Source organism: Thalassophryne amazonica, chromosome 1 (assembly GCF_902500255.1).
Source record: "Thalassophryne amazonica chromosome 1, fThaAma1.1, whole genome shotgun sequence".
NCBI classification, from domain to species: Eukaryota; Metazoa; Chordata; class Actinopteri; order Batrachoidiformes; family Batrachoididae; genus Thalassophryne; species Thalassophryne amazonica.
In genome coordinates, this window is record NC_047103.1 from 112656255 (window position 1) to 112668963 (window position 12709).

The window sequence follows — 12709 nt, forward strand, 5'->3', positions numbered from 1 at the left end:
GTTTTTTCACGTGTGCCGGTGACGTCATTCGCTTGTGGGCAGGCTTTGAGTGAGCACTGGTCCAGCCCTCTCGGCTGAAATCCTTTGTCTGAGACGCTGCTGGAGACAGCGCGCGTTGCTTTATCAAATTTTTTCAGGACCTGTGAGGGATATCTGAGTGGACACTATTCGAGAAATTCTGCTGGTTTTCGGTGAAAGGTTTAACGGCTGATGAGAGGTTGTGGAGTTTCTTTCGCTTTAAGGACAGCTCACAAAGCAGACCGGCGCGGCGCGGTCGGAGGTGGCGTCTGTCTGGCTGTTTCGAGCTGAAAACATCCTAATTTAAGGCTGTGTTCATCCAGGACGTCGTCAGAGAACAGAGAAGTTTCAGAAGAAGTCGGCATGAGGAGTTTATGTGGACATTCCACTGTTAAAGGAGATTTTGTAATGAAAGAACGTGCGGGCAAATTCGCCGAGTCGGTTCCGTGACGACGCCGCAAATCCGTCTGCGCCGCGACAGGAAAAACACCTCCGTGTTGAAAACGATTTGTAAAATTCAGGCGGCTTTTGATGGCTTTCAACAAGTGAGTATCTGAGAAATTGTTTAACAGCTGGGCATGTTCTAACTTGTCTGTTAAGGTTTCCAATGGAGGTGTTTTTCCTGTCGCGACCCCCCACGGTCGAGTCCGGCCCGACATGCAAATCTACCCACACGTTCTTTCATTACAAAATCTCTTAACAGTGGAATGTCTGCATAAACTCCTCATGCCGACTTCTTCTGAAACTTCTGTTCTCTGACGACGACCTGGGTGAACAGAGCCTGAAATGTGGAAGTTTTCAGCTTGAAACAGCGAGACGACGCCGCGGGCCGTCCTTAACGCGACACTTACACACCAAAATCTCTCATCAGCCGTTAAAATGTTCACCAAAAACCAGCTGAATTTATCGAATGGTGTCCACATAGTTGTGCCTTACAGCTTTTGAAAAATTTTTTATTAAATAAAGCAGCAGTCTCTGAGCCATTCGTAAACAATGAAAAAAACGACGAGAGGCTGGGCCACTCCTCACTCAAAGACTGCCCACAGGCGAATGACATAACCGACAGGCGTGAAAAAACTCTCACATGCCCACGAGGGTTCAAGCATGTCTGATGTAATCACATGTGATTCAAATCCATAAGTTTTTGAAAAAAATAATAAGGTCGGATACTTTTCTAACAGACCTCGTGTATATGTATATATATATATATATATATATGTATATATAAAAAAATTTCTTTAATTTTTCATGATATAAAGGGAAGATATTTATAAGCTTTGCTTCTGCCTTCACCCTTTCAGCCACACAGGTTCTCTATACATTGTTCTTTTTATGTTTTGTTACTGTCTTTATTGTGTGCCGAATAAATAAATTAATTCTTTAGTTCAGTGTAATTTGTCAGCATTAAGCAACAAGAAAAAAAAAGAAAGAAGAAATACTAAGGTGATCGCCTTCACTTCACTAAAAGACCCAGAATTTAGATAAAGTTGAGGCCGCTCTCTTTACGAATAAGATTAATTTAAAAGGGTAGTAACCTGTCGACTGTTGTTTTTTCTTTTGTTTTTTTTTGTTTTTTTCATGTCACATTTCCAACCCTCCTCCTTTATCTGGGCTTGGTACTAGCAAAAGTGATCCAAAGGAGACACTGTAGCATACCAGGGTTCTAGCTAGCGCAAGCTTGCGTTACGGCCCGTAACGCTATAATTTTGGACCGTTACGCTTATTTTTAATACAGCGTAACTGGTCTGTAGTCAACCGTTTCTGCAGCGCGACTCCAGTTTGAAGCGTGAATCAATGAAGCAATGCTTCGATTCAATGGCTTGTGGCTCTTTGATTCGCTGCTCTTCAGAAGCGGTAAGCTCGCTTCTTAACCCCTCTCAAAGCCATTAAAATATCATGTGTCACTTTTGTGTGTATTAAAGTCACTAACTGGTACTCTTGTCTTGTTGCAGTCAAGAAACGAGAATCGTCCTCCGTTCTGTTGGTACAGCTCCAAACGCTGCGCGGCTCTCTGCTGCGACAGAGTCCGCTCGGAATTAATAGCTTCAAAACAAATTGCCGCATTAAATAAAATGACACCTCTTACAAACGTTGCAATACAGACAAACTACAATCGACTAAAACGTTTTTTCTCCCAAAAAGAGACGTCCTGCATTCTTTATGAACCTGACATGCAGCGCAGTGAGCTGTCGAGCTCAGCTCAGATATGGAAAGACATTCATGCCAATAATAATGTCTGAAAGGAAATGCTTTTGACAAAAACTACGATTTTATTTCTGTTTATGTCCAGAGATCAAAGAGCCACCATGTAGAGTTTATTATGTTCAGAGTCTAAGGATCCAGTAACCAATTTCATATTTATTTAAGACTCAATAAAATGTTAAATTTCAATTTAATCAGCGTATAAAGCACCAAATTACAACAAAAGCGTCTCAAGGTGCCTCACACAGAACAGTTCAACATAAAAAATTAAAATAAATAAATAAATAAAAAAAATTCAAATACCTAATTAAAAACAGAAGTAAAAGAATAAAACAAACTAAAAACTACTCATAAGAAAGAGAATTAAAAATAGGTTTTAAGTCTCAACTTAAAAATGTGCATGGACTCTGACTGGCTCACTGAGGGCCATGTACTGGCTAACCCAGAATGAGATTGCCCACTCAAACTTCCCCAGCCTTCTGGACATGATGAAGGGACTTGGGCTGTCGGACCTGGCTTTTCCCCTTTGGGTACCCCTAGAATGGCCAATTTGTAGCTTAAATTTTCAAAAGCTGCTCCCCTTCCGCATCATCTCCCCCCCTTAGTCGCTTCGCTCCCTCGACATTACCACTACACTAAAATTTTATCCTAACTAGAACCCTGGCATACTTAGAATTTTTTATTTATTTATTTATTTATTTTTAAGTCTGGTATTGACTGCAGTGATTTATTTTTGACAAAGAAAAGATTTGGTTGATCTGCTTATTGTCCTTAACACTGCTTGTTCCAGAGTAATATAAATAAGATGTCTGAAATTCGGTTCGGGTTTATGAAATTCTACGCCGGTTGAACGAAGTACACATAGAATATTTGTTTTAGCATGTTTTCAGGGGTCTCATGCATGCAGTCTCTTATAAAAGGCATGAAAATTTACATTTTGGTAGAATAATGTTCATTTGCAATTGTCCTCATGTAGTTTCTCCATGTTTTGACAGCAGCGCCTCTCTGGCATGCGCAAAGGATTATTGGATATCTCAATAGGATGAGCAGGACTTCATTATAACTCTTTGTATGATCAACAAACCCTTAACTAATATGTATTTGTTATCTAAACTCTTGAATATTTCTTACTTTCAAACTAGATTACAAGCTGCAGTTTTTGACTCTCAAGCAGTGTCTCCTAAAATATGACCTATGTTTGTGATTGAGGCAACAAGCCATCCAGCTGTCATTTGGATGGTGAATTTCTGAAAAAGACGGCTGAAAAATAGTGGACTGCTTGCTCAAAGCTGTTGAAAATGTGTATAATGCATAGATCTTGCTAGCATTATAACAGAGTAACCACCCGTTACACTACTACATAAAAAGTTACACTGTAATTGGGCTGTTATGTTGTTTTCGAGGGTGTGTAGCAGGAAAATGAACATGTCTCTATGTTGATTATGGGTCCAGAAGCAGCGGGTCTGCAATTTATTCATCAACCTCTGTCAAAGCCATCTAAAGATGTCAATTATGACTTTCAGCTGATTAAAGTCAGAAATCTTGTCTTGTTGTGGGCAAGAAACGAGATTCGTCCTCCGTTTCACATCGGAAGATGAATCTTGTAAAAATTATTTCCTCATTAACTTTTCCTGGGGCAGCGAATGTGACGATTCTATAGCGTGGACTGGACTACAAAATTTTCCTGGGGGAGGCTCCCCAGATCCCCCTGTGGGGAAGGGGGGTGTCTCCCCTCCCCCACAACCCCCGCCGCCAAGCTTCAGGCCTAAAATTTTAGACACCCTGATTTTTTTTTGACATCCAAAAGCTTAATTTCTGTCTAAAACTATGACCTACGTGACACCTTCTGGAAACGGTTGATGGGCATGACTCATCTTTAGACTTCACACCAAAACATTGTAAAAAATGTGGATGAGTAAACTGAAGTCATATATGCCTTATATGCCTATAAGATGACTACTCTATGAGTCATCCAGTTTTACTGACAAAGAGAGCAGAAGACAACACGCCCTGGTTAGGAAACAGCCTGAAGTTCATAACAGAGCCAACATAATAAAATGGGGAAATAATAACTTAAAATGCATACCACTAGTAAATAAAATGTCAAATGAACTGAATGTGGAATTTGATGACATCTCAGACCACTCCTCTCGAGATGCTCTCTTGAAATGAATGGGGAAAAACAGAACGTTGTACAGAGTGACATCTGTGTTTTCTGTATACTTTGACTGTGAATACATCAAAATGGTTAAAATCTGTTTTATGGGGATGTACTAATGCCTGGTTCACACAGCAAGATTTTAAAATTGTCTGTAGGTTTCCAATACCTGAGAGACCACACACACGGAGATTAAAAAAAAAAAAAAAAAAATCATAGATCTAACAGTTTTGGACATACAGTATGTAGTGTGCAGCCACAGGTTAAAGACAACACACCACACACAAACATTCCTAGGTCAGACAGGAAATCTCGCAAAACCTCTCGAGATTAAACGCGACTTCAGAGTAATAGTTTGTGGACTATTTCTAACAGAGAAAAAAAAATACAAAAGGAAAAAGAAAAGGTGTTCTTCAAAGGAGTGGAAACAGCGCAACCACCGGACTTTCTGGTGTGCCATAACAGCCGTTTTGATTTTGGATTCTGCTCTGTGCGTCCGTCACCTCGTTTTCTGATTGGCTAGATGTCCCATTCAGTAGGCTGTGTGCTCGTTTGTGGTCGGGGGGGGGGGACAACACACATGCTGGGATATCGGGCCAAGGCAATCCAACATGTTGAATATCCCCCAATTTGTGGTCCTGACGTCCTTCCGAGCAGACTACAGTGCTCTTAACGCACCACACATGGCAGGAATATTTGATAAGATTATCTTTAGGACGATCACAATAGTTGGGGCGTCCTTAAGATTGTCGGAAGGGGAAGAACGGGTCAGAAATCGGCATAATTGTCTTGCTGTGTGAACCAGGCGTTAAACAACCAATGGTGCTTATTAGGTTGACAGATTGTCCAAAATAATAGTTTGAGAGTGAGAGGTTTTTTTTTTAGAGCATCTTGGACAATCGACAGAAGTGAAGGCCAGCACAGTGCGAGAATGGTCTTCAAAACAGGGCTCTAACCACAGATGTTATCCTTTCCTTTCATGTGGCCAGGAGAAAATTCTTAAAACAACAACAACAATTCTACATGGCCCTATATGCAAACACAGTAGGAGTGAAATGAGAGACACCACTGTCACAGTACGTCATCATGATTATTCAGTCTTACTGAGACGTATGCAATGTTTTTGTTTTGTTTTTTCATGAATACACTGCAGGTTATAAAGAGGTTGAGATGGACATATGTTAATCGCAAAATACAAGAATTTGATTGAAAGCCAAATTAAAGGCATATTAAAACCATATTGCATTTGGAGACAAAAAAACAACCCAGACTGACTGTGTTTACTGGTGCAAGTCAAGAAGTGGGCACACGTGGAGTGACCTTCAGACAGCACCTGAGGATATGTCACGTTTATGGCTAAAAATAGCCCTGTGAGTATTTTTCAGATCCTGTATGGCTAATTTTATTTTTATCAGATACATCAGGACTCGCAGAAGTTAAAGAGTTGGAAGTAATGATTCATATTCTGGAATATAATTTATTAAAAGACAGTGCTGATTGGAGCACGATGTGCCCTTGGATTTTATTATCGGGTCTGCAATGTTCAAGAATTTGAATCTCACCAACCCTTAAATCCTCAAAAAACAGAAATCACTTTGGTCAGTGAAAAGCAATGGCCTGCCTGATTATAAGGCAGGTCCTTGGTTTAGTCAGATTCCACGTTTTAGAATGTAGCCTGTCAATCGGCACTTTTAAAAATAAACTTGTCGAAACAGATGTTAGGGACAGGACTTGTGCGCACCTGAGTAAAACTTTCTAAAACAGAAACTATAGACTGAGTTTATTCTATTTCTTTAATGTGTGTGGAAAGGCCAGGGGTACACACTCACAGTCGGATAAGGAACGGGTGGCTGACTTCTGTCAGCACCTCCTTCTCATTGTGAACGTGCTGCTCTTGCTTCAGTCGAATGACATCGGCAATCTTCATCTGCTTGAGGGCATAAAAGGCCCTGACCTTCTTGTCCTTCACCAGGAAGACTCGACCAAATGTCCCCGTGCCTGAGGCAGACAGCATGAGAAAGAGGTGCTCTTGATTACACAGCATGACATCCACGGTGTGCAGTTGTGATCAGATCATGTGAATTAAAAGCTAGCAATAATAAAAAAATAAAATAAAATAAACAAATAAAAATACATCAGTCAGACCCCCCCCCCCCCCCCCCCAAAAAAAAAACAAAAAAAAAACAAAAACACAAAGAAACAAACAATGATCAGCACAAAGTATTTTTTGGCTCAGGGAGATAAAGCAGTGTAATTCAAATGGATGAGTTTGGAAAATACATCAGAGACTGTGACAAATAATAAATCATCCTTTCAACAATCACATTACTTCTCCTTCACCTTACACAACTGAGTCAATGACAGGGGAGACAAAGGGAAAGAAAACAACAACAACAACAACAACAACAAAAAACACCACATCCTGAGAAACTAATTTTGTCTAGATGGAGCAGAGTGATACAAATGAACCAATGGCAACAATAAATCTGCTGCCAGCCAAGGCAGGCTTGGAGAGCAACAGATTGTGTAATAATGATACAAAAGGGGGGGGGTGGCAAGATGCACTCTGGCCACTTCATTAGGTATGCCTACCCAATTAAAGGAAATACCTGACATGTGGCACTTATACATGTAGACATGATGTGTTGATGTTCAAAGCATCAAAACTGTGTGTGTGTGTATGTGTGTGTGTGTGTGGGGGGGGGGGGGGGGGGGGGGGGGGTGAAGTGGCTTTGAAAGAAGCAAGCATAGCCAGTGGTGCTTGAGATGGTGATGCGAGTTTATCCAAACTAAAAACCTACTGGGATTTGTCAGATCTGCTGTAGCCACATGACATGTAAAAGGGATAAGATAAAACAAGTGAAGCCCCTTTCACACTGGCGTATTCGTAGAGCTGCTTATTGTGACGTACCATCTACGCTGAGTTTAGCAGCTCTACATCGAGTTTTTGCTCCCTACGCAGCAGTATGTTGAAAGCTACACGCGTAGGACGGAAAAAATTAAACATGTTTAATTTTCTTCAGTGTAGAGCACTGGACACAGTTTTAAACAGGTCTGTGCAGCACAGCGTTACTGCATGCAAGTCTGTGCAACACGGTGTTTCTGTACACAACCAAAAACCGAGTGCGTGAATCCAAAGGAATCAGCTGGAGAACAGAATCACGCAGCTGCAGCGCCTGTGTGTGCTCAGAACAGCTGATGGATGTGTATGTGCTCAGAACAGGGGATTTTCAATTTCAATTTATTTTCATTTATATAGCGCCAAATCACAACAGAGTTGACTCAAGGCGCTTCACACAGGTAAGGTCTAACCTTACCAACCCCCAGAGCAACAGTGGTAAGAAAAAAACTCCCTCTGAGGAAGAAACCTCAAGCAGACCAGACTCAAAAAGGTGACCCTCTGCTTGGGCCATGCTACAAACATAAATTACAGAACAGTTCACAGAACAATTCACGGACGAATATACAAGAAAGGTAATCCCAAAATGCCGAAATATGTGCCCAAGGGGTGCTATATAAAGGGAGAAAAGCAGGGGGCCTAAGACAGACTTGTGGAACCCAAAATTTCATGTCACTAAGGTTAGAGGTAGTGTTACTGCACAAAACACACTGACAACTGGTCAAATATGATGTCAGCCATGCAAGGGCACTCCCAGTAATCCTAAAATAATTTTCCAGCCTATCAAGTAGAATATGATGATCCACTGTATCAAATGCAGCACTGAGATCTAACAGAAACAGAACCGTAGTGGTGTCCAAATCCATCGTAAGCAGAAGATCATTCACCCTTTATTGAGAGCTGTCTCTGTGGAACGATATTTTCTAAAAGCAGACTGCAGTGGCTCAAAGAGATTATTCTCAGTAAGATAGTCTACAAGCTGCCGTGACACCACTTTTTCTAGAATTTTAGAGCAAAATGATAGCTTTGATATCGGCCGATAGTTTTTCAATACACTAGGGTCAAGATTAGGTTTCTTAAGTAATGGTTTAGTCACTGCAGATTTGAAACATTTAGGAACAGATCCAGAAGTTAAAGAAAGATTAATAATTTCCAGTACAGTCGGCCAAAGAGTGGGCCACAGTTCCTTAAACAGCTTTGTTGGTATAGGATGAAAAAAACAGGTTGTGCTTTTTGTTGACATTACAAGTTTTGTCACATGCCTAGTGAGATACTATCAAATTCTGTAAATCTAGGTAATACCTCAGTAATGGCGCCCACCTCAATAGCAGGGTGTAGTGGCTGGGTTAAGGCATGCCGGATATGTTTAACCTGATGTCTTCTATTTTCTTCTCAAAGTAATCCAGGAAATCTTGTGCTGTAAAAGGAGAGCAACTTACAGGTGGTTGTCCATGAAAAAGTGCTGCCACCGTCGATCGAACCTCAACTCAGAAATCCAGAAACAGCAGGTCTCTCTCTCTCTCTGTGTGTATGTGTGTGTGTCTCTCTGATCAAACAATAAGCACTGTGACTTTAAAATAAAAGCCTCATTGCAGCTTGATGGTGTGATCATCAGACGACCTGATTGATCAGGTCTGATCAAATAAGCGGACCTGATCGGAGCAACCGGAGCTTTAAAAGTTTGAGTCACAGTGCTTCATTCACGGCAGCCTTTACCACAGCCAGACTCAGCATCTGTACACAATGAAAATGATCCACCAAGACAAATTACTCTGTTTCTGAGACGCACCACACCGTGCAGTAGAGAACAGAGCGCACTTCCACAGAGGCAGAAAATAACAGCTTTGGCTACATACGTGGCAGTAATTCAACTGTAAAACCCTCATGATACAGTCCATTGTTTTACAAGTGCAGTGATGTGTTCTGCACAGCCGGCAGGAGTGAACTGTTTTTTTAGTGGCAAGAGCTACATGCGACTGTGTGCACACATTAAAAAGCGAACACACAGCTGTAAGCAGATCTACGAACATGGAAAAGGCTGAGTACACGCGCATTTCGGGTGTATTTATTTAAATGAAACACAATGCCGCAATACGCGGCTGTACGAATACGCCAGTGTGAAAGAGGCTTTAGTTACAGAGTAAAGGGCCTTTCACATTGAAGGCGTCAGTCTGACGCATCAATGACTCCCAACACATCAAGTGATGTCAGACATTTTGCTTCGAAAGCAGCAAGGGGGTGGAGATTGCTACGTCACACTCTGGCTGTTTCCACAACTCGAAAAAAAGTTGAGCGATCTCCATCTTGGATTTGTGTCTATAGAACCACGAAAAAGCTTTAAAAAACAGAAGTAGAATGATCAAGGCTGTGAAATGAAAATTGTGAAATCCGAGGAAAAATTGCAGGGGGTCTGGGGGGCAAAGGCCCCCAGGAGCTGGGGTCTCGGGCCTTGTGGGATCCCAGAAACCAAATTAATTTATCAGCATCTCCTGGAACAAAAAATTAGTGCATATTTAAATGACCCTGTATTCAACATTTCATTTGAACCGTCAATGATAATGCTGAAATAACAAAATATAACGTGGAAGTAGGACCTGGAATGATTTTCCTTTTAACTGTAAACCAAATTATGCATCAAACTACATGAAATTAATGAAGCCTGAAAAGCCTGTTACAGCATTTCAAAAACCACAGCTAAAGCTTGGAGAATATTTTGAAAATCGTGGTAAAATATCAATAACATACCTTATAGTAAAAAAGCCACATATTCTTGTGTAAATTCCAGTAAAACCACTCAAAGCCACAGTCTTTTTCCCCAATGAAAGAAAGTCGAGATTAATAATAAAAAAAGTCACATAATCTTTTCTAAAATCCTGTTTGAACAGCACAATCTTTATTTTCCAGTGTGTGGAAAAGAGAGAGAAAAATTCTTACTGTGTTTCCTGACGGCACAGTTCACTTTTCCCGTTTCTTTTATCTTTCAAGTGTGTTGATGAAGCAAGCGACAATTCCACAGAGTCTTGTCCTTATCTAAGTTGGTTCCACTCCTCCAGCCAATGCAAAGGAGTCAGTATCGGGTTATTTGGTCATGTGACTTTTAGTCAGGATTCTGACATTTTGCTGATTGGCTGAGACACGCCGCTCTCTGATTGGCTGCAGCCTTTGTTTACAATGTGGCACTGGTACCACAGTCTCTGGAGGAGTGGAACCAACTTACATTTTCGGCGGTTACGCCACAGCCAATCACAGAGCATGGCGTGATAGCCAATAGCGGCCGACGTATCAGATGGACCAATCACAGCCATGTTTTCAAAAACACGCTACCAGTGTCTTTGTATAAGAGACTGTGGTACCAGTGCTTGTCCTTATCAGACTTTCAAACAATCTTTCTCACCATCTTCTCTCTGTCCAATGTCGGTCCATGACAGAGACATGCTGCACAATTCTTCTTTTAAAAACTTTAGAGCTCTAAAGGTTTGCGATGTCCACATGCTACATTTAGCTTTAGCTTTGCGCAGGAGACAGCATCTCCGCAGCAACCAACCAGTCTCGCTTTACGACAACTGTCGCAACAGCCAGGCTTTATTCTCATCGAAATCCGCAGATCCGAGGACACTGATTTTTATCTGTAACACATAGATCAGTGTAAGCAGTCTTATAAAACTTGCACGATGTTGTAAAAAAAAGAATACTTTCCGAGAGACATTTAAAAAACTCAGTGACGATCACGATAACAGACTAAAACACTAACACCCCTCCGCCTCCTCCCCATGATGAAATCCGCGGAATTTCACAGCCCTGAATGATTCTCCCATTACCATGCTGGGAGGACCTTATTTTCAGGTACTTTTCGGAGTGACACCTAACCGAGGGAGGACTGACGACTTGGTGGGATATCGATCGAACTGCGACAGCAGGCCTACCCACACAGAACAGCCAGAGCTCATCCTGGGGCAGAGCGAGACAGGCAGCCAGGGTGATGGATAGGGATGGGTATTGGTAAGATTTTAATCGATATCGATGTCATTATCAATTCCGCTTATCGATCCGATTCCTTATAGATTCCCTTATCGAAACCTCTTGTGAATTTTCTGTGTACTAAAAGTAGGCTTTACAGGTTTTCTATGTCAACAAAATGGTCACTTGATCCTTGATCTCTGGACATAAATAAAATCTGTAGTTTTTGTCAAAAGCATTTCCTTTCAGACATTATGGCATGAATGTCTCTCCATACCTCTGAGCTGAGCCCAGCCGGCTGCTGCACGTCAGCGCAGGACGTCTCGTTTTGGGAGGAAATAACATTTTGATCGACTGCAGTTTGTTTGTATTACAACATTGGAAAAGAGGTGCCATTTGATTTAAACAGTGTTTCGCTTTGAATTTATTAATTCCGACTGGACTCTATCGTTCTAACTTGACTCAGCAGAGAGCCGCGCAGTGTTTGGAGCTGTCTGAACAGAACGGAGAACGATTCTCGTTTCTTTCTCCGACCAAGACAGGAGTCCCAGTTAGCTACTTTAATCCACAAAGTGACTCACGATTGACATATTCAGGGATGAAAGTGGTGAAAAACCAAAAAGGATGAAACCCAAAATTACCCCCCAACACCTCCCGCACGAAAATGTTTGAATTCTATAAGCTCTGAAATGCAATCTGGGGCTACTCTGTGGAAGACGTCGAGAATTTATTTATATTTGGATTCATTGTAGGGGAGCTGGCACTTATCGGCTTATGTGATGCCCTGACCTACCGGAAAATTGGGAAGACGGTTGTCACCAGAACCACAACCCCTCACCTGTCCGTCATGATTAATGAGTTGGGCAAGGTGATATAGTCTCAGACTGCGTTAACCCTTGAACTCAGACGCAAAATGGATAACATCTCGGAGCAAATGCACGCCTTGTAAAGGAAGATGTTGGAGACCAGGGAATATTCATAATTTGGTTCTGGTTGTTCATGTGAAGCTATAAAAGTGTTTTTCACTGCTCAACCATAAATATGGCAGGCTTATCAGCCTCTGAAGGACAAAATGCCCCGTTGTTTTCCTCCAGAAGAATTTCTATGGCCTTGGTGAACATTTGGCTGCTTCCTTATCTTCTCTAACTCCAGCACACACGGACAGAAACTGACTCACACATGTACACAGACTGAAAGCATGCACCACCTCCCCCCTACACCCCCTCCTACCCCCATCACACACCCCATCCCGGCCCCTGCTCACGGCACTCCTTTTCACCTCCGGGGGATGTGCAGTTTTGGCTGTGGTAAGTCCCTGTTCCCCCCAAGCTGGCGGCGGCGCGACTACATGTTGTTGTGGCTACCACACACTCACATCGCCTCAATTCAGAAAACGGACTGTTTCAAGTTTAGTGCACATAAACAATGTCAAATGTATATGTGTTGTCTTAATTCTGATATGTGCCATTATTATA

General features: G+C 41.8%; 1 protein-coding gene across 2 annotated transcripts in view; it reads right to left on the reverse strand.

Annotated features, from left to right (window-relative positions):
• prkx (protein kinase X-linked) overlaps window positions 1-12709 on the reverse strand; it is a 109332-nt gene that overhangs the window by 92564 nt on the left and 4059 nt on the right. For both annotated transcript variants that reach the window (XM_034173541.1, XM_034173533.1), the window contains exon 2: window positions 6208-6376. In XM_034173541.1, coding sequence (XP_034029432.1) covers window positions 6208-6305 — 98 coding nt within the window. In that variant the 5' untranslated portion in view covers window positions 6306-6376. The remainder of the gene's footprint in view (window positions 1-6207; window positions 6377-12709) is intronic.